The 23204-nt window shown below is 28.3% G+C and overlaps 2 protein-coding genes and 1 long non-coding RNA gene across 7 annotated transcripts; 2 read left to right on the top strand and 1 right to left on the bottom strand.

Moving 5' to 3' along the window:
• Positions 1-1111: 1111 nt before the first annotated feature.
• Positions 1112-4646, bottom strand: LOC104647114 (uncharacterized). The gene has a single exon (XM_010321702.3). The coding sequence runs from the start codon at positions 2406-2408 to the stop codon at positions 1425-1427; it is 984 nt and encodes a 327-aa protein (XP_010320004.1). The 5' UTR covers positions 2409-4646; the 3' UTR covers positions 1112-1424.
• Positions 4647-9574: 4928 nt separating this feature from the next.
• On the top strand, positions 9575-11658 carry LOC101252173 (probable caffeoyl-CoA O-methyltransferase At4g26220). Of its 5 annotated transcripts, none has more exons than XM_004237651.5 (5): positions 9575-9736; positions 10105-10277; positions 10466-10513; positions 10600-10656; positions 10747-11658. In XM_004237651.5, exons 2-5 carry the CDS (start codon positions 10134-10136, stop codon positions 11392-11394), a joined length of 897 nt encoding a protein of 298 aa, XP_004237699.1. In that variant the 5' UTR covers positions 9575-9736; positions 10105-10133; the 3' UTR covers positions 11395-11658. The 5 variants fall into 5 exon arrangements, with proteins under 5 accessions (XP_004237699.1, XP_004237700.1, XP_069153356.1 ...); XM_010321700.4 differs by having other exon boundaries at positions 9733-9749; XM_004237652.5 differs by lacking the exon at positions 10466-10513.
• A 2033-nt stretch (positions 11659-13691) lies between these two features.
• Positions 13692-22940, top strand: LOC138348324 (uncharacterized). Its single transcript, XR_011220826.1, has 2 exons — positions 13692-13829; positions 22639-22940. It is a non-coding gene; the product is annotated as an uncharacterized lncRNA (long non-coding RNA).
• Positions 22941-23204: the final 264 nt, after the last annotated feature.

Below are 23204 nucleotides of genomic sequence, written 5' to 3'. Positions count from 1 at the left end.
GTGTGATGTTTAAACCAAAATGGCGGGGGAAAAAATGTTCCTTTTAGCAAGGGATTTGGCCTCTCTTAGCTAAATTCATTGAAGAATAATGTTTCATTTTTACCAAGGCTTTTGCACCTCGTGAATTTTGAACTAGTGAGTAATTTAGAGAGCATTAGTTCTTCACATATTCACAATTTTATAGCTAGTTTCATCCGCCTTTCTTTTTTCTTCATGAATTGGAGCGAAAGAGTTGAATCTCAGTGGATTATGATACCAGTCATCTAAAAGAATATGCAATAATTAATCAATTTCAGCTATGTCGAGTAGTTTTCTTCGTTGTATAAGAAACATCAAATGTAACTCAATTGCCGCTAAAAGAAAAATTTTGTCACTAAATATCTCTTTGTTATAGTGTATCATGTTTCTTTATTTGTTACTCCATCCTCGTTTGACACTTATTTATTAAAATCCATTAAATTAAATGACTTTTTATATTTCATAATGAATTTCTTTTATAGTTACACAAATCTTATCATAAATTTTAAAAGTCTTATAGATATACAAATGCAATGACATATTTCAAGACAATAATTTTAATTTTTTAATTTCTTAAGTTAAACTTTGTTATCTAGTCAAATTAATAACCTATTAACCACACAAAGGAGCCCTATGCGACATGCTCAACTTAAAAAACCTTGAGGAAGGAGGGGTTGATACCCGATCGTTCATATATATGGAATTGGGGATTTGGTCAGGAATTGTGGATAACTATTTTCTAAATAAATTGAGTCATCCCGAAGAACGTATGTATTGCTAATATCCAGATTCCAAAATTTTTTTATAACTAATTATTTTTAAAAAGGGAAGGTAAACAACGAAATGGCCAAATATGTGCTTTTCGTAAAAATCAAAACCCGTTGTTTCTAGCAAAAGTCAAAATGATGATGTAGTTGACAATTGAAATTTGGTAAGAAATTTTAAAATCTTGTTGTCAATTTCAAGACTAAGCAATAGGTGAACGTGCAATTTTTTTTTAAAGAAATTCAACAAATAAAAAGAATATTAAAAGCAAATAATGTACTACATAAGTCACATTCATTTTTCTTTATATAAAAAAAAATTATATAACTAAGTCAAAACAAGTATACCAATTTCGATAAATCAAATAATTCTAACAAACACAATAAATCTTTCCTTTTGTATCCTTTCGAAATGATAGTTTTCCAAAGGAATGTACAATACTTGTAAACTCGAAAAAAAGATCAAAGAAAAAAAATGACACGTTATGAACATGCTTAGCTTGTCGTTCCAAACAAGACAAGTCTTAACAATATGGTTGAAAGTGCCATACTTTCACCATTAATTTATGGGTTCAATTCCTCTTGAGACCCATAAAAAGTGAAGCAAAAAAACAAAAAAATGTATCAAAACCATGTATATCTCTAGAGAAAAATAAAACAATCCAAGGCAATAAGAGGATTATTAATATCCTCCATGAGTAATGAGTCCAAATCTTGATCATTTGACTTCACTTCTTCTCCAATTTCCATTTCATCAATCTTTGGAGAAATTGGAAAAACATTATTTCTAATTTTTCCTTCATTTTTTGGAGTGAAATGATTCTCTCTTCTTAGAGATGATGATCTTGATATAACACTTCCATTGTTACCTTTTGAAGCTATTGATTTTCTAAATGAGTTCTCCTTCATGTCACCATTCGAATTTGGAGGAAATCTTCGACTTGGAGATGGTGATTTTAGGGTTGTTCTAGTACTAGGAAAATGATGATAGGTGGAGGTAATACTTGAAGTATTATTATTACCAATGTTACCTCCTTTGATCATGAGTTGTTGATCATGTTCTTTTCTAAAACTCTTTTGTCTAACCATGATTGGTGAATTGGCACGTGGCCTTTTCTTAGGGGTCGTTGTTGAATTGCACTCTCTTCGAGGACTTGGTGGTTTGGACAGAGTGGTTGATGATGATGATGATGGTGATCGCGTATATTTCTTGCCAATTGTAGACATGGTTGATGTAGTTTGATGACTAACTTGGTTTTTCTTGATGTCAAGTATATGGTCATGTTCTCGTGCACAAGACAATAAGAAATCATTCGAGAAAGAACGATCCTTGAAATAAGAGGAGGAAGAGGAGGAAGATGACGATGACAAAGATGAAGATAACGTAACATTGGTTGCAGTAGAGGAAAACGATGAAAGAGATACTGAACAAGAAGAAGAAGACGAAGAAGGAGAAGAAGATATAAGTTTTCGAGGTGGTTGAATAGTTGAAGAAGGAACATGGATTTTTGGTGATAGGGGAGCTTGTGATATCACAAGTTTATCTTTAACACATTCATGATGTTGATCATCATCATCTTCTTGACTATTTTTTTGGGGATTGCATTTACTAATGCAAGAACCCATAGTGAGGGAGGGAATTAAGGAGAGTTAGATAGGAAAATGTTTGAATGATAACGTTGAGAAGTCTTTTATAAGAATTAAAAACTATATATTATATGAATGTTGAAAGAATAGTTCAATATTGGGAAGGAGGGATAAAAAGTGTAAAGTGGAATAAGCTTTTTTGCTTTATTAACCAAATATTTGAATTATGTAGCCCGGTATAACATATGGATCCGTTATATAACGGTTATATGTAGCAACACAATCATAGTTTATTTCACTTTCTTTTTCTACCTTTTGTAACGTGCAAGTGAAAACCTTAGCCAAGTGTTCCTTTTTACCTTTTTCTCTTTGCATATAAGTAGTATTAGTATTAGTCTCCTGGTTTTTTTCCCGACGATTTGTATTACTATCTGTTATTTTTTTATCGGTTATTGTATTAACTTGTTGGTGTTTATGTTTTTTTTTCTTTTCTGAATGCTATGTAATGTTTTCTCTGCTATATATTTAAAGGGTGATATAATAAAATCACCCTTTTATTTATAGATTGTTAAGAAATGTGTCAAATCTATCGTGAACAACTATTTTTGAACATAGAGGGAGTAGTTTGTACATAGGACATAGGAATAGGGGTATAGGAGGATGTTAAAAAAATTCAAAGAATTTTGAAATTCTTTTTTTAATTTTTCATTCACAAATCTTATATAGGAGTATTTTAAAGGTGTCATATTATTTTCCAAAATCTACAGGTCAATTCCTTGAGAGCCCAACATCTATTTACATATAACCACACTTGAATTGCATTAATTATATAACGTGCTCTAAGGTCTTAATAGTTTGACTTAGAGAAATAATTAATAAAGTTGAAGAAATATTATGAAAGATTTAAGAACCTTACTTAATTTTAGTAAGGTTACCACAATATAAATTTAGGGGACAATTTGAAAATAATCAAGAGGATAGTAGAAAGTGATATTTTATTAATGTCTTAAATATTTTTTTACTATGTGTGACATACCTCCAATAATTCATATGGACTAGAGTCATTTCAATTTATAATAAAATTAATTATTTTTCTCATTTTATTTTTAATAATACATAATTATTATTAAAAATTATAAATACCAAACTAAGGTAAATGCACTTTCTTTAATCTTTATTAAGCGAATTGTTGAGATTTGACGCACTCCTTCCTAAGAGAAATATTTAAAGACAAATGAAATACTACTTTCAACCATTAACCCTTTTGATTATTTTCAAACTATTTAACTAAAAAAATGTGAAGTAATTAATAACACTATTCAATGATTTATGACAAAATTAATTATTTAAAATAAATGATGTAAATAATCTTTTATTTATGATTTATATGCTAATTATTTTTAAAAATAAAGATATTTTCACTTAATATGGACTAGGGTCATCAATTTATGAAAAAATTAATTATTATTTTTCTTATCTTATCTTTAATAGTAATTATGTTTTAACTAGAGCTATCTAATTTTTTCATTTGACAAAATTATTTTGAGCTCAACCCTTAAAATTATTGTACCAATTAAGTTCAAAGGCAGAGTCAGAATTTTTAAGCGGGTTCAAAATCTGTAAAAATAGATACATGAAGTAGCCGAAAGGGATTCGACATAACAGTATATATACATATAAAATTATTTTAATCATTTATAGGGGGTTCGGATGAAACCCTTCCTACGAGGTAGCTTTGCCCCTGATTAGGTTACTAGATTACTTAATTTGGCTACATCCCTAGAACCACCCATAAATTCTTAGCAAGGAAAAGCATAGCATCAACCATGTCCAATCTGCATAGATTGATGTACTACAAATATTGTATTGAACTGAAATTCAAAAGAAATCTTGAAAGAGAGAAACCAAATTAATGTGTCTTCAATTTTTAATGCAAGTTATTGAAGAAATCAAATTGAATTTCAGTAATATAAGCATGGGGTTCAAGTTATAGATGATTGTATCTATAGACAAACTTTAGAAGTTGAAAGGATTTCGAAATATTCTATGTTTTCCTCTAAACACAAAAGTGGGTTCCTTGTAACAAACATTATAAAAAATATTCATAATAAATGGTTCTCCGTGATTTGATAGTGCTGAGTTAAGATTTTTGAAACTTATTTAAGAAAAATGTTTTTTAATCCAATTTGAATAAATCTGTTTATTAGTGGGGTTTGCGAAATATGGATAGACTCGGTCTATGAATCAAATAAAAATTAATTAAAAGATAAAAATAAAATAAAGTATTAAAAAGAAGAAAGAGTCCAAACTCAAAATCTATTTAAAGTTTTAATATATAAATTTAAATACAAATTATATTTATAAAATATGTACTACATAAAATAAAATTTCCTAAAATTTTTAGGGAATCATTACGTAGTTAACCTATGAAATATCGTCTTTTTTTTTTTATTATGATCACTAGAAAATAATTAAGTTAATATTTTTATTTAGCTATTTATACTTTTATTTGAAATCGAACTCAATAAATATTTCAAAGATAATTTTATTCGTGGATTTAATTAACATAACACCAACACCATCATAAAAAAAATATGAGTATTTTTTGAAAAAAGAATAGATTGGCCCGGCCAGAACCCTTATCAGTTTCTATATATTTTTTCTTTATTTTATAATATATAAATTTACATCGTTGCAATATATAATAACAGGGCTAACAAATACAAATTATAAAAAAAAAGATGAACAAATACTTATAAATATTATTATATAAATAAGGAAGAAAAGGAAAACCAGTCCTTTATTAACGTTTGATTATGGTTTCAAAATTATTCAATATTTATAATTTGATATTAAAATTAACAAAAAGTATCTCAACTAAAACATAAAAGAATTTCATAATTTATTTACAGAGTATTATATTGCCTCAATTTAAGTTTCAAAAAAAAATTTATAATAATTGGAATTCAAACGTTCTGTCAATTATTATTATTTTTTTGAGGGTTTTACATGTGCAATTTCAATCCAGGTATATATTTTTCTATTTTTTTAGTAAAAAAAATATTTATTAAAAGTACTAGTTAGTCATTATATATTGGATTATTTACACGGTTATCACTAGGTGATTTATATGAGTATGGTTTATACTTGTGTGCGCTTATAAAATTCAACTATTTCATTATGAATGAATATGTGATTATAAATACCACTGAAATTAAAATTTAATGTTGATATCAATCTTGTTGTATTACTTTTGGTGGGGAGCAGATAGAATATTTGACTTTAAGGAGATATTTTTATTATTTTCCATTAAAAATATATGGTAGATAATTTTCAAATTTTTATCCAACTTACTTTTCACGACTTTGAAAAAAATGGCACGATGTGATATGTTACAAATCAAATTGAAGAAAATAATGGGTTTTAAGGAAAAATTACGCGGATAAGCAAATTTATACTATTTAATTACTCAATATAGCAATGGTTTGCTATAATTATCACTTGCAACTAACATATATTAATTATGTGGGTTGACTTTAAGTTTGTATAATTAGTTATGTTTGTACATGTATAATTCGTCAGGATATACAAATAAATATGTATAATATACAGTTTTTTTAGCCTATATACATATACAATTCACCTCTCTCTCACTCTCTGCCTTCTCTCGCTCGCATCTAACCTTCCTCTCTCAATCTCGCTTGCCATTTATACAAATGTATATGTATAATATATAGTTACATACAATTATATACATATACAATTCACCTCTCTGCCCTTTCTCGCTTGCCTCTCTCCTCCCTCTCTCGATCTCGCTCGCTTCTCTCCTTTCTCTCCCAGTCTCGTTCGCCTCTCTCCTCTCTCCTCTCTCTCCCAATCTCTCTTGTCATATATACAATTACATATGTATAATATATAATTATCTAACCAATATATATATATATACACACACATTTCTCCCACTCTTTTCCCCCTCTCTCTCGCCTCTCTTCTCTCTCTCCCAGTATCGCTCGCCTCTCTCCTTCATATAACATGTAGCTACAAATTGTAATTATCAAACTATAACTAGAGAGAGTAATTAATTTTTTAAAAATGGCTATATGTGAAAGTTTCACTTTTTTAAACAATTCGCCAAATAAATGATTTTTCATACTTAATTGTGTTAGTCAAATAACTAGTATTTCATGAACGAATAAGTTCAAAGCGCAAATATGAATTTTTTAGGCTGTCGTTTTCAATTTATTATCTCTTTTTGTGTACATCTTTGTCATTTTTCTCTCTTTTAGAGTTTTATTCTCTCTTTAGAAATTAATTTCAAATTACAACCATGAATCTTCCTTTATAAATAACTTTGAATCCCACTTTTTTTTCCTATTCGACAATACTTGTCAATTATTGACTTTACATACTTTATAAGAAATTATAAATAAAATAATAGTTTTACTATATCACCTTTGATTATAATAAATAAGAAAAAGGGTCAAATATACTCCTAAACTTTTCAAAAAAGTCTAGATACGCCATCCGTTTAAAGTTTGGTCCATTTCTACCCTCATCGTCCAACTTTTCGTCTAAATATGCTTTAATGGGTGCTAGTTGGCCAACTCAAAATATCCAACTAATTTTGCTTTTCTTTAAATGTCAAATGAATTTTCCACATCATTTTTATATTACCACTTGACATTTAATTTTAAAATAGAATGGATCAAACATGCCCCTAAATTGTTTTGACTCAATTTTAAAATATCCATAAATCACCCCTCTTTTAAATGACCCGAACCGTATCAAAACCCTTCTTCCATATCTTATCCGACCCAAAACCCATCCCTTTTAACCCATTATCAAATCCCTAGTTTGTTAACTTCTCCATTTTCATTGAAAATAGCACGATTTCATTTTCGTAGAAAATAGTCCTTCATTATGAATGTTTAGGGGCATATTTGATTCTTTTTCCTAATAAATATAATGTCTTGAAAAATGTAACAGAGAAATGACTATAATTAATGATAATAGTAAATTAGAAACGAAGTGTAAAATTATTCACTGATTTCATAATGAACAAATGTTGTTGGACATCTCAAAATAATACTCCCTCCATCCACTTTTATTTATTGCGCTTTTCGAAAATCAATTTGACTAATTTTCAAAGTTAAATTAAATTACATTAATTCGATATTTTAAGCAAAAAAATTAAATATTCAAAAACTATATGAAAAGTAGTATAAATTGCAATCTTTTTGCATATCAATATGATGAAAAAATACATCTTAAAGTATTAGTCAAAATTCTTATAGTTTAACTGTAAAAAATGAAATCATGACAAATAATAATGGACAGAGGGAGTATAGTAGACAACTATTTTTTAACAGACGAAATATTTTATTAGGGGTAGGGAAGGGGAAATAGGAGGGAATTACAATGCGGAAAATCGGACCCTCACAAGCAAAGTGAAAGTTCTAGCCAACCAACCAAGAAAATTGATGGTGACGTATTTTTTCTCAAAAATATCTAGGGCTTTAGTTTTTTTTTTTTATTTGTTTATTTATTTATTTTAATCTCTTCTAAGAGCTCCCACCCCTTTTGCTCCCTTAGTGACTCGAATTCGCAACCTTCGAATTGAAAGTGAGGAATACTTACTATCCGAGCAATTCCTTCTCGTCGATTCTTTATTTTATAGTTGGGAGTAAGAGTTTTTATAAATTTATCATCGTAAATTCAATGGGTTAGACTTAAAGAACAATTCATTCAAAAAAATTTGTCAAGAATCAGAATAGTAACCTTTATTTTTCATTTTCACAACACTAATATAACTTCTTTATGCATTCTATGATATTATTCACTTCCATCACAAAGTAAATTACATAAATTGAAAATGAGTAACATATCAGGTGTAAATTACGTATAAAAATACTATAGATTATAATATTAAAAACTAATATATTTATAAAAATATTATAAGTTGACTCTAAATTCTATTTATATTATATATAATAATTTTCAAGAAAATTATACTTATTATACGATCATTAGTAATATAGCATTAAATCAATTCTTATGTGCGGAAAATCTGAATATTAAAAACAGATCAGCTGAGCAAAAACAAATAAAGAAGATTCATATCATTGCATACATAATATATTTTTAATACATAATTTTTTTATTATAGTATTAGTATATATTGTTATAAATATCTATAATAATAAGCACAGAACGTCGCTGAAGTCAATAATTTTTTATTAAAAGATATTCTATCAAATAATTTTCCTTCCATCGTGTACCTTTTTATTATTGAACAAAAAAAAAAACAATTTCCACGTGTATGGCTTTTTCCTCTTTTATCAACCGAAATAATTGAACTTTCTTATATATGTCCTTTTCCCATTTCGTGTTTCTTTTGTTCACTTTTTATTTGTTTGATTTTTCATTGTGGAAACGATTTGAGAGGAGTTGTTGATATAAATGATTCATATATATTTTGTATTTATTGACAAATTAAAAGAGATTAGTATTCTATTCATACCATCTTTAATATTAAATAGTTATATAAAATTATGTTTTTAATTGAAGTGTTCGATAAAAATGGGTCCAATAGCAGGAAAAATTCTGAAAAATTATATAAATGATAAATTATTGATTCAAAATAAATGTTACAAAGATAGTGTCACTTAATTCTAATTCGTAGTAAATACTTTGCCACTCGTCATTCTCTCCGAATCTCGCTCATCACTCTCCTTCATCTCTCTCATTTTATACAAACAAAAATGTATAAATTGTGTTTGTGTTTGTATAAAGCAAGAGAGAACTGTATATATAAATGCATATTTCTTCGTCATATGCACTTATACAAATACGTATCTTTCACTCTTTAGTTATCGTATGTCTTTCTCTCTTTCTCGCTTTATACAACACAAATTACACAAAGTACCATGTATAATTTGTGTTTGTATAAAACGAGAAAGATATTTGATAAACAAATACAACTGTTTTGACTTGACTCAATTGTATATAGATATACACAGTGACTTGAATTTAAATTTTATATAGATATACACAGTGACAGATCCACAAAATTTATTTATGGATGTTCAATGATTTTTAGTTTGAGAATTGCTGATGCTTAGGTAATACATTTATAAATTATTAGATATTACAAACAAATATTTACAATTTTACGTGAAGCTGATATTTTAAATTGTAGCTATAGAGCATTAATATAATTTTTATGTTTACGGCAAAGATATTCTTTAAAAAAAAAAACTAAGACAGAGATATTCTTTTTAAGAAAAGAAAAAGGAGTGAATCATGTGGAAGAGCATATAACACGAGAGATTGTAAGTGCAAGTGAGAGAAATAGGAAGAAAGATTTGGTAAGACACAAAGGTTTCCTTCTCTTCACTCAAATCTTCTCTTCAACCTTTAAATTCTACATTTCTTTCTACTTCTAACACAATGTTAGTATCGTAATTTGTTAACCTAAGCTAAAATTTGGTATCGAAACTTATGTCGATAGCGTCTAGCAAATGATAAATAATGGGAGGCGAATCCAACATTAAAAGTTGCGAGTGAAAGTCAGTTATATTTTTAAAGTTATGAATCATCATGTATTTTGTAGTATTCAAATTCCAGTGCACTAGCAAATGTAGTGGGCACACCACATCTGTATACTCTCTCTATAACTGACTGACAAAATTCAGTTGCTGCAGCAGAGTTTCATGTTTTCTAAATTGTTTTCCAGAGCTAGAAAAATTTTGAAGGTTGAAAATCATGGCGTCTGTAATTGGAGTTCATAACTTTGCTGCTTTGAAGGCTGTTTATGAAAGACCGTCGTTGCGGTGGATTCTGCAACCCAAAATGCAGCTGCCATTTTCAGGTCGGAGAATGAATCTGCAATCTAAGACTTCTGATGAGGTCTCTGGTTCTTCGCTTTTTGCTTATATCTGAATCTGTCATTATATATCTCCAATTTTATTACTATAATTATAATTTTGGACAAAGTTACTTGATAAATATGACCATTTCTATTCCGTTGGATCTGGGCATTTTGACTGAATTCTTGTGGTCTTCAATTATTGTTTTTCTTAATTTTCTAATTAAAGATTGATCTATCGAGAATAGTCTTTCTGCATTCACAAAGTACGGACAAGGTTAGGTATGCTCTACCCTCTCCAGATCTACTTTTATTGGGTACGTTGTTTTCGTTTGATTTTTCGTTGTTTGATTGTGTTTACAGGTTGAAGGTTCACCATTTGATCATAAAGGGTTATTACAGAGTCGAGAATTATATCAGGTCATCTTTTTATCGTCTTTCAAATTCTTCTTCGCAATTTTTTTTTGTTGTTGAATTTACTAATCATCAATTCATTTGAAACATCACCAGTATATTTTGGAGACTAGTGTTTACCCAGGAGAACCCGCGCCTCTTAAAGAGATCAGGGCTATAACAGAAAATCATCCTTATTTTTTTATGGGTGCATCACCTGATTCAGGTCAACTGATAGCCATGCTGTTGGATATGTTAAATGCCAAAAACACAATTGAACTCGGAGTCTTCACCGGTTATTCTCTGCTTCTCACTGCTCTTACAATTCCTGATGATGGCAAGATCCTAGCAATTGACCCGGATCTCAAGTCTTATGAAATGGGCCTGCCAATCATTCAAAAAGCCGGTGTTGAGCATAAGATCAATTTCAAACACTCCCCGGCTTTACCTGTTCTTGACAAACTCCTGGAAGATGATGATAACAAAAGTAGTTTTGATTTTGCATTTGTGGACGCGGATAAGACTAACTACGGAAACTATCACGAGAGACTAATGCAGCTGGTGAAAGTTGGAGGCTTGATAGTGTATGATAACACACTATGGTATGGAACACTTGTGATGCCAGAGGAGAGCGTTCACGAGTTGATGAGATCAGAAAGAAGTTACTTACTGGAGTTAAACAAATCCCTTGCTGCAGATACCCGAAATCAAATTTCTCAAGTTCCATTAGGTGATGGAATGACCATCTGCAGGCGACTCTTTTGAATAACAAAATTAGGTACAACTCGTACTCAAAGTTTCACTTGCAGATGACCATCACTTCAATACCATATTAGCTATTGATTAGAAGTCATATCGCTTGTCAGTAGTTTCATCAAATAATGTTTGATTAATCATCAAAATGAATGAAATTTTCTGGGATGGTTTAGCTAGATGATGTTATGAATAATATGTCAACCTTCGTATGATTATGTGGTATATATGGAAAGAACGTAGATTGAATAAAAATGCTCATCTATTGCTGTTGTCTATGAGCGTATTACTAATTATGTATATGCTAGTGAAATTGTTGAGCTAATTCATGTGTTCTTACACCGTTTACACGAATTTAATTGTATTGAGTTAGGAGTTTGGAGGAAGTTTTTAAATGTGGGATCCAAATTTATCCATTTGTGAAGTAAAGAAGTGTATGAGTTGTCATAACAGACACATAGCAAAATTGGAGGTTTGATAATACACTGTGGCATGGAACACTAGTGATGCCAGAGGAGAGTTGATGAGACCAGAAAGAAGTTACTTACATGAGTTCAACAAATTCCTTGCGGCAGATAACCGAATTCAAATTTCTCTTTTGACGAAAAAATAGGTATAGGTCTTAGTTGAAGGTGTTTGAAATGAAAATTTTCAAGCAACTTTTAAGTGTCTGTCAATGCTAAGGCAAATAATCCTAATAAAGTTGTGGTATGTTTGTCTACGAAGCAATTAGGCGAGACATGTTAGGAATTACGTTTGCTAGAAATATTCGTGTAAATAAGATAGGACTACTATACGACACTTAGCTAGTGCTTTAGGAATTACTTTACGGTGCTAGAGACACATTTATCATGTAATGACTCTATTTAGCTAATACTGTAAGAGGTCGTTTGGTAGAGTTTCCCATTTATCTTGTAAAATGACTATGTTTGGCTAATTCTACAAGTCTCACTACAAAATTGTGCAGCATAAAACAAGGGCTAAACTTGAACTAAATTATTGGGTTACGAATCTCTTATTGCAACCTTTCTGGGCATTTTACTGTTAGAATAATTAGAGGTGGAGTCTACTTGTCGTCAAACTTATTCAGAGGACAAGTAGAGCTATTATTGAAGATCGTAGATGTTTGTTGAATGTCAAAAATATTTTTATCAAACACGTCTAGAGAAAAACAAACCAATGAGCTAATTTGTTGGTAAATTTGGGCACAAGTATGATGAAACTTTGATAATATCGAGAAATTCTCTAAACTATGATTCAAATTTTAGAGACATACCTAGATTTCAGTTATAGTTTAGGAGATATTTTTCTCTTCTCCCAAATTGTAAATCTTTCTAAGTCTTTTCCATTGTAAAAGAGTGAGTTAATACTAGATACTAGATAATTTGACATTAAATCAACTCTTGGCTAGCGTTTGGTCATAGATTTTTAAATATTCTTGGCAAATATTATTTGGGTGAAAATTTGGATGAAATTTCAACATATGTTTGACTATAGTATTTGAAAAATATATGTCACTTTTTTTTAGAAAAATATGATTTATACCCATAAGTTTTGAAAATATCAAAACTAACCATAAGTTTGTATTACAAGTCAATTGGATCTTTGTTACAACAATAACAAATAATGTCCATGACACTAGAGCAATGTGGTAATTTGGAGTGAGTGCAACAAACATCATTTCATACATCGTGAAGTAGACAAAACACATGACTTCGTTATCGTGAGCCAATGGTTCATCATTTTCATCAATAATCATATTATCATTTCATATTCACCGAATATTTCATCACTATTTTGAAATTAATGTAAAAAATTATGTAATACAACGCAAGCAACAACTATAAAGAGTGTTTTTGTAAAAGATAAAAGTTGGGGTAAACTTTCAATTTTTAAAAGATTCCAAATAATGAGATTTAGCCCAACTACTAGGAAAAAACTAGTATTTGGAAAATAAAAATATTTGCCAAATAATAACAAAATGTATGAACAAAAACTGTTTGTCAAGTTTTTTCCCAAATATTATTTGAAAAATTTATGGCCAAACGGGCCTTAATCTTTTTACATTTTGTTTATAATTTCCAAAAATGTATGGTGTAAACCTAAAACATTAAAAACGTGTCAATTGAGCAAAGCTAAAGAAGACAAAATTATGCATCCACTTGCTTCTTTTTTCAAGTTCAAATTTAATAGTAGTACAATTGAGCATGCTCTCTATTGGGACCAGTCTGTCTGTAACTTTTTTCAAAACCATGTGCTTCACTAGTAATCATTTCATCCCAACTCTTGCATTTTAGCTTTACTTGTTATGTTCTTTGACCTTCCTCATAAAGCAATTATGTATGTTTCTTTCAATTTTTTAAGTAAGCTACAAGATGAAAATAATAGTCTAATTTTCTCATATAACACTCAACAAAATCAGCAAGGAAATATGATGTCTTACTGAGGTAACAACTTATCCATTGTTCCTTCTATAGTTATTTTTACATTTTTTTTCAATAATTTTGCTCTTTACCAATGTTCTTATACCAAAATCAAGTCTTCCTTTCAAATAAATAAGCAACTCTATAATACTTCAAGAACTTAAATAGTTCAATAGATGAGGAGTTGGACAAGGATGGCGGTTTGGGGCGAGGCAGGACGAGTTGAGCTTAAACTGTAAAATTTTTAAGCCGCCCGCTCTGCCCCCATCCCGCATAAAAATACTTTTTCGTTTTCGACCCGCCCTAGCTTCTCTCTCGCATAGACCTGCCCGCCCCACATAAGTTTTAAATATTTTCTTTTTCTAGTTAAGTTTGATAAAATAAAATTCATAAAAATAAATTTATTTTTATAGATTAATTGGGAAACATGTAAGAAATTGTATTCTTTTTATTATCATTTTTATTTACTATCTTGAATATTTTAATACCTTTAAAGAAGGGAAAATGGTCAAATATGTCCCTAAACTATTCGAAAAGGTCTAGATATACCCTTCGTTTAAAGTTCGGTTCCATCCAATTTTTGGTCAAAATATGCCCTTATGGACTTTAATTGCCATATTGAACATGTCCAACTCATTTTTCATTTCTTTAAATGCCACATGGAATTGTCATGTCATTTTTACCTTACACATAACATTTATATGAAAATGGAAAGATATTCGGACTAATAAACACCTAATTTGACCCATTAATCAACCCCCTTTTAAATAAATTATCCGACCAATTTTCAACAATTTTGTTTAATTTTTATTTTTTCGAGATAAAAAATATGAAAATATGAAAAAAGTATAAAATTAACGCCAAATATTTATAAATAATTATAGTAACCTTAAATTCAATTTAAACACTTTTTTAATTTTTTTTATTTTATTCGATAAATCCCGAAATGAGTAATTGATTTATAAAAAGTATGAAAAAATATAAAATTAATGTCAAAAATAAAAAAATAAATACAGTAACCTTAAATTCAACAATATCAATATTTTTTTAATTTTTAATTTTTTCGACAAATCCCAAAATGAGTTTATTAACAAAAAATATGAAAAAATATAAAAATTGCGCAAAAAATTCACAAATTAAAAATAGAAAAATATGAAAAAAATATAAAATAAAAAAAATGTTGAAATTATTAAATTTAAGCTTACTATATTTATTTGTGAATTTTGCCGTATACTTTTTATTTTGTTTTCATATTTTTTCCTTTTTATTAATAAATTAATCATTTTCGGGATTTGCCGAAAAATATAAAAATTTTAAAAATTTTGTAGATTGAAATGTTACTATATTTATTTGTGAACTTCTGGCGTTAATTTATATTTTTTTCATACTTTTCATATTTTTTATTAATTAATTACTCATTTTTTAGATTTATCAAAAAATAAAAAATTTTTAAAAAAATTGAAATGTTAGATTTAAGGTTACTATATTTATTTGCAAATTTTTACGTTAATTTTATATATTTTTCTTATTTTTTATTAATCAATTACTCATTTTCGGGATTTAACGCAATAATAAAAATTAAATAAAATTGTTAAAAATGGATCGGATAGTGAATTTAAAAAGAGCTGATTTATGGGTCGGATTAGGTGTTTATGAGTTCGAATATCTTTTCATTTTCATATAAATGTTATGTTATAAGGTCAAAATGACATGACAATTCCATGTGGCATTAAAAGAAATGAAAAATGAGTTTATATGTCCAACATGGCAACTAACGCCAATAAGGGCATATCTAGACCAAAAGTTGGACGGTGAGGGCATGAGTGAACCAAACTTTAAACGGAAGGTATATGTAGATCTTTTTGAATAGTTTAGGGCCATATTTGACCTTTTTTTCTTTAAAGAAAGTATCTTAATAATTAATGCACTATTACTCCTACAACATGTATAAAGTTAAAATTAAGTTTGAATCCACCTGAAATCACATATCCTCGCAATTCGCTCCGCCCACCCATTTCGTACAACCTTAAACACGCTTCGCTTTACATTGTCTTACACACACTCTGCCCCGTCCTGTTGTCATCCCTAGAATAGAGTGTGATAACATTTGTAGTCAATATCAAGTGCATAAATAAGTTAGGAGCGAAGAGGATTAGGAAATTAATGGGCATTCTCTCCGTAATTGGTTCTTATATATTCTTTTTAAACATGAAGTTAATAATCGTTGCCCCTTACCCTAGGAAAATAAGTAGTGTTCATATTGAGTTGGCTGTTGATTTAATTGTTATTAATGTTGTTTCGATTTTGCTCTATATATATAATCCTGAAAGGCAGATTTAACTTTGATTGGGAAAAATTAATAGTTACACCTAAACAAGCAAGATACCTAAAACTATAACATAATACGATATATATATATATATATATATATATATATATATATATATATATATATATATATAGTTCGACTAATTCAAATTCATTGTGTATGATCCATTTGAAGAAAACTCTCTCTATCAAGATTTTTTTTTTATATCTAAGACTCTCGATATCGAGATCCCAATTTATAAGAAAGGAGAAACCTCGTACAGCATACACCACATACTTTCACTATTAGAAAAATGTGAATTACATCCAAATTTTCTTGGAGATTATATATGAAAATCCACACATAAATTAGTTTCGTACGAATTTTCCTACAAAAAAAAATCTAATGAAAAAACTAGTATGGTTAAGTATTAGGGGAAGTTCTCGATTATAACAAACTATTAATTCAAAATAAATGTTATAGCTAGTTTCATTTAATTCTAATTCATAACAAACACTTAGCCATTTTCGCCTCTCTAGCTCTTTTGCCTAAATCTCGCATGCCACTCTCAATTATCTCTCTCGCCTCTCTCACTTCTATGCGTATAAATTGTGTTTGTATATATATACAAATAAAAATAAATTTCTCTTCATCCTATACAGTTATAATTATATTAATACAAATCTTCTCATGCCAGTTCTCTTTTGACTCTCTCTCTTTCTCTCTATATACAAACACAAATTATTCAGATACAATATACAATTTGTGTTTGCATAAAGCTAGAGAGAGATTTGATATTTACAAATGTTTCAACTATGATTCAATTGTATATTAACTCGACTTAATTATATACAAATTCATATTTTATGCATATATACTAACACAATCATTGATATACAGTACAATTGACCTCTCTCCACTCTCTGCCCTCTTTCATTCGCCTTTCTCCTAATCTCGCTTGCCGTTCTAGCCTAACATCAAAAACATTTACATATACAAACGCAACCCAATTTATACAACTCGTCACGATTTACCCAAATCAGATACTTCATAGCAAACATAGTTTGCTATGGAGCACAAATAACACAATTGTAGCTATAGTGCTAGCACTAAAATGATTTTTATAAATGAACTTCATAAAGAAATGACTAAAGTAAAAAATGTAAGACTCATTTGAGAAAAACTTTCCCTATCAAGATTTATTTTATACCTAGGACTCGAAATCGAGATCGTAATTTATAATAAAGGAGCAACCTCATACAACATACACCACATGTTTTCACTATTAGAAAAATTTGAATTACATCAATTTTTTTTGAAGATTATGCATGAAAATCCACACGTAATTTAGTTTCCTACGAATTCCCCTACAAAAGAAATCTAATGAAAAAACTGGTATGGTTAATTATTAGGGAATTTGTGGATTGTAACAAATTTTTAATTCAAAATAAATGATATAGCTACAGTTTCATTTAACTCTGATTTGTAACAAACACTTTGCCATTTTTTGTCAATCTCGCCTCTCTTGCTTGAATCTCGTCACTATCAATTATTTTTCCTTGCCTATCTCACTTTATACAAATTAAAATACAAATGTATAAATTATGTTTATATATGTATAATTCGAGAGAGATTGTATATATAAATATAAATAAATACATATCTCTTTTTTCTATACACTTATAATTATACTAACACAAATCATCCCACGTCGAGTGCTCTTTTGTCTTTCTCTCTTTTCTCTCTTTAGACAAACACAAATTATTCAAATAAAATGTATAATTTGTGTTTGTATAAAAAGAGAAAGATTTGATATAAATACAAATATTTTAACTCGATTTAATTGTATATTTACTCGATTTAATTGTATACAAATTCAAATTTTTTGCATATATACAAACATAATCATTGATATATATACACATAGTAATTACATATATACAATTATCTAACTGATATACATATACAATTCACCTCTCTCCACTCTTTGTCCTCTCTCTGAATCTCGCTCGCCACTCTAGTCTAACAGAAAGAACATATACATATACAAACACAACTTTCATAGATATGGATGCCCAATTTATACTACTGGTCGCGATTTATAGAAATTAAATACTCCATAGTAGATGTCTTATATTTATTATGGAGCACAAATAGAAAAACTGTAGCTAAAGAATGCTAATGTGATTTTTATGGATGAACTTCATAAAAAAAAAATGACAATAAAAAATATAACCGAACTTTATTCCACAACTGAACAAATATATAACTTACACTTGAAAACAACAAGAATACACATATACAAAGTGATCTTTGGGACTTAAAGCATGGAGCACAAGAACAACTAAAAGAAGCATAAATAGAAAATATTTAGTAGAAATAATGAAAGGTTAGACTAATGAAGTCAAGTGGAATCATCATCAGGATGAGGATTGACCTTATTCTTATTCTTATCATCATTCTTAAAAGCAGAAGAAGCAATTTGCACTAATTTTTCAGCCATCATCTTTTGCACCAACTTCTTCTTTGCTGGAATAACACTACTACTACTCCCACCTTTAGTTTTACCACCATTATTATTGTTTCCCATTCCTCCGCGACGATTTGCTTCAGACATTCTTCTTTCTTTTTTAGTTATAGATCTTTGTTTCTTGATTTTCCTTCTACGTTTGATGTGTTATTATGGTATATATAGATGTATTTTTAATAGTAGTAAAGTATGTTGCTATTTATTTTCTATGTTTCATATTTTCTTCTTCTACATTTCCTTGTTCAAGGTTAGATTTTTTTTGTTGGTTGGTTATCTTTTTCTTTGTTAATTGTGTGTAATTTCATGTCCTCTTCATCTATGTGTGTGCATGGCCAGCCACATTGAATCTAAGTAGTATTAGTATGCCATTCTTAGGAAATATCAAGGAAAAAAACATGGTTATTTTATTTTTCATTTTGGTAACATCTAAGAAATACCATTTCTATGTATGTATATACATTTACAGTTTTTCCAATGTTTTTCATCTTAGTAATAACAAGAAATATTAATTTGTGTGTGTCAATGGATCAGCTTCTTCTTGTGTTTGTGTTCAATCCAATATTTTCCATAAAACCGAGGTAATCATTATATTTGTCAAAATCTTATGTGTGAAAGAGGATATCACATAGAAACTATCATAATTTGAACGACATTAATTACACGTACAATCTTAAGTTTCTTAAGATAATTATCACTTTTTAACATATGTCTGTTAGACCGGTCTGATCTAATCCAGGATTTGATAGAAATGAGCTATAACTTTTGGAGTTCATTCAAGAAAAGAACTTTTTAATTTGACCTGAATAAATATGTCGATTTGTGAGGCTTGAGAAATATGGATAGGATTGATCCGTGGGCCAATTAAAAATTAATTGATGATAATTTTATATGTGGATTTGATTAACAAATAGTAACACTATAATATCATCTTGTCGATATTTATGATAATATTTTAAAATCGTAATTTAATTATAAAGTTTATAAAAAATCTATATTTACGAAAAGAAGGCTGACCCAGCATGTTGGTAGCCCAACATACTTGTGGATTAAGCCGCTCATTTTCTGGCATACACCCAAAATGGGCTAACCCGCGATAATCCATCAAATTTCAAAGCCTATATGAATTAAACCCAGATAGTGTAGGTCAATTCATATTAACCGCACTAAATTTAGTAAAGATATTAACCTACTTATCGATACTATGAATAATGATATTAAATTAAATGTCCGTAAAAATTGTAATATTTAAGAGTCATAATACGATATTTTTACAAAGAATGGTTGTATCTTTACTCTTTAGTTTCTCATGGTGGTAGATTTATATTTTATATTTATAATAAACATTAACTGATATATATTCTGATGGAACCAAAAAAATAAAAAAACTATCAGTGCACACAATTTAGATCTTTTAAATTTTATACCAGAATAATGTTATTTCAAAAGTTATTTATCTTTGAAATGACAAAGAAATACGGTATTATTTTAATTATGAAATATTCATAAATACCTTTGTGGTAAATAAATAGCAGGTATATAATATAAAATGAGGTTTAATTAAAGTAAAATCATCAACATTTCCTAGCAAATGAATTTTAATTTGGACCAAAGACGATTGGTCTGTTGATGAGTAAATTCATTAATATTAATTGGTTGGAGAAATTATTTGGAACTTCCTAATTGGATCTTTTAGCCTATTATCATATATAAACATAAATTCAATAAGCAATTTTGATATTAATCAGACACTAATGAAAAATATCAAACACCATTTGAAATAATTAACGTTGATATTTTAGATATAATCGAAGTTTTAATACATATAACACCATTGATATACAATAAAGAGATCAAAGAGAAAAATTAACTAACAAAAACGAAGAATCATATTAACTTACGTATACAAAATACAAAATCATAGTTTATTAAAGAGTTTATCTTATGCATGCTCAACACAACGTAAAGAATAGTGTAATAATATTCTTTATAATATTATCGATGTACATAAGTTGAACTCGACTAAAACATATTTGAATCAAATAAAATATTTATTTTAATATTAGCACAAGGTAAGGCAATTGAAAACAAATTACTTCAATTAACCAAAGGGGTTAATCCTTTTCTTATCATTCTTGATGGAGGAGGTGGTAGCTTTCACTATTTTTTGAACAGCCATGGCCTTCACTGATTTTTTATCTTTTTTCGGAAAGACACTTCCATTCTTTGATGTGCCTTCTTTGCCCTTTCCATTATTCTCCATATCTTTGTTGATAAATATATGTAACTAAGTAAATAAAACTATATCGTTTTCTATAATGACTTTAATTTTTAAATGAAATGATCACAGAGTACTTCAACAATCTCTTCTCTTAGTAGTTAAGAATATGAGGAAGTGTAGTAATGAGCTTATGATGTTCTGAGGAGTACCTATGTTAAGGTATTTATAGGAGTTTTGTGACTTTTTTTGTGTTCATGTAATTTTGGTTGAATTTCTAAGTAATTAGCTCATGCAAGATTAAAAGAAGATTGTTGATTAATTATTAATTTGTTGCATGGAATATGTGAGTGTGGGTTTTGGGGGTTTGAATAAAAAAATAAATAAATTATTGAATGATTTTGTTGTGCAAATGAAAGAAAAGGATATTTCTTGCATATCATGTGTTTATGTGGGTGTAATTTCATATTGTTCATTTTTTAATATGAAGTTATTAAGAAATTGTGTTTGTTGATGAGCTAGGAAATTATGAATTTAATTTTCATGCTAATTTAAATTAATGGAAACTAATATTTTATATAGTTTACTATTGCATGGCTGTGTATGTGAGTGTGTTGTTGAGTTTATTGGTTTGTGTGGGTTTGTAGATTAATTAGGATGACTTCTATTTAATTTGTTATACATTTCTAGGAAATATTCAAATACTCCGTAATACTTATGAAAATAGTTTATTTTAAAAAAATACTTTACCAAATATCAATAAGAGAAAATTGATTTTACTTTTCCATGTAATTTCACTATATATTTTTATTACCAACTTTGTCTCGCAAAATATACAAATTGTAATTTTTTTTGGATAAAGTATCGGTCAATATATAAATCGTAATTTTTTTAAAATTCCGGTCAAGTATAATTAGGTCAAGTAATGTTCAATGACCTTATAGATTCATGCCATGTGTACTATATAATAATTTATGGTTGAGATTCATTTATATTATATATTCAACTTAATAATAAATTTAAATTATATACTCATCTTAATAATACAAACAACAGAGCTGTCAACTATTTTTATTTTTTTAAAAAACTATCAAATAAAGCAATTAAGTGTACCCAAACTAATATTTTCAAGAAAAAAAATTAAGATTATCGAGAGTTGATGATAAGACTCAAATTGATAATGCAAATAATTTCAATCAAGTATATTAAATTTTCTTTTTCAATCTTAATTATTTTTTTTAAAAAAAATATTAGCTTGGATATACACTTAATTCTTTTATTCGATAGTTTTAAAAAATAAAAAGTTGATAACTTTGTTATTTTTATTATTAAGATGAGTATATAATTTATATAAATCTCAACCATAAATAATCATATAATATACATGGCATTAGTCTATAAGGTTATTGAACATTACTACACTTGACCGAATCCTTATTCAATTTTTATTTGTAAAAGAAGCACGTCCCTATCATAATGATCTTACATAAAAAAGTATCTTTGGACTTCAAATAATCACGTAGATTCGTTTTAAATATATATATTAATGGCACAAAGGAATTGATATGTACTTACAAGATTTAATGGTTCACAAATTCAGGGATAAATGCTAAATACGCAGAATATTTTCTAAAATAAAGCATAAAAAAATCATGTAATTATATATGGTTGAATTTCTAAGTTAGTTCATATAAGATTGAGAGAAGGGGTGTGTGTTATGCTTGGTATGAAGTTAAATATTTTTTAATTTTTTCATGTTTGATTGATCTATGTAATTAAGGCCTGAGATGGGGTCCAAGTTCAATGTCATATCATTTGAATTTTGTTGCCTCAACATTTCCTCGCGGTGCCAAGGATACCCTTCGACGTTATAAGATTGTGATTTCAATATTTAGCTTAAAATTTTCACTTCGGCCCTCAAAAAATATGAGACCTCAAGTGATGACTTAAATGGTCTAGGGGTTAAGACGACCCTGATGTTATGTAAGATTTTGAGAACATTGTTGTCTATTTCATGCATGCATGGTATGTATGAAATTCATATTTAATTTATTTATATATCATATCTTGTGTTATTAATAAGTGTGAGTTCATATTTAAATTCTTTCGACCTCAATTTATATGAACATATTTGTAATAAGACGGTCAACAACTTTAATTTTTTTTATTTATGAAATTCGAATATAGAATTTTCAAACATTTAAAATAAAATTGAAAAGAACATGAAAAGTTCTACGTGTCAACATAGCTTCTAATATTTTCAAAAATAAAAATTAAGAAAAAAGTTTGAAGAAAATCATATTGTTGCATGGGTTGTGTCATGTGTGTGTGTTGGAGGAGGAGTGG

The sequence above is a fragment of the Solanum lycopersicum genome, chromosome 4 (assembly GCF_036512215.1).
Source record: "Solanum lycopersicum chromosome 4, SLM_r2.1".
Lineage (NCBI taxonomy): Eukaryota > Viridiplantae > Streptophyta > Magnoliopsida > Solanales > Solanaceae > Solanum > Solanum lycopersicum.
Note: the sequence above shows the minus strand (reverse complement) of the source record. Positions and strands in the feature narration are given on the sequence as shown.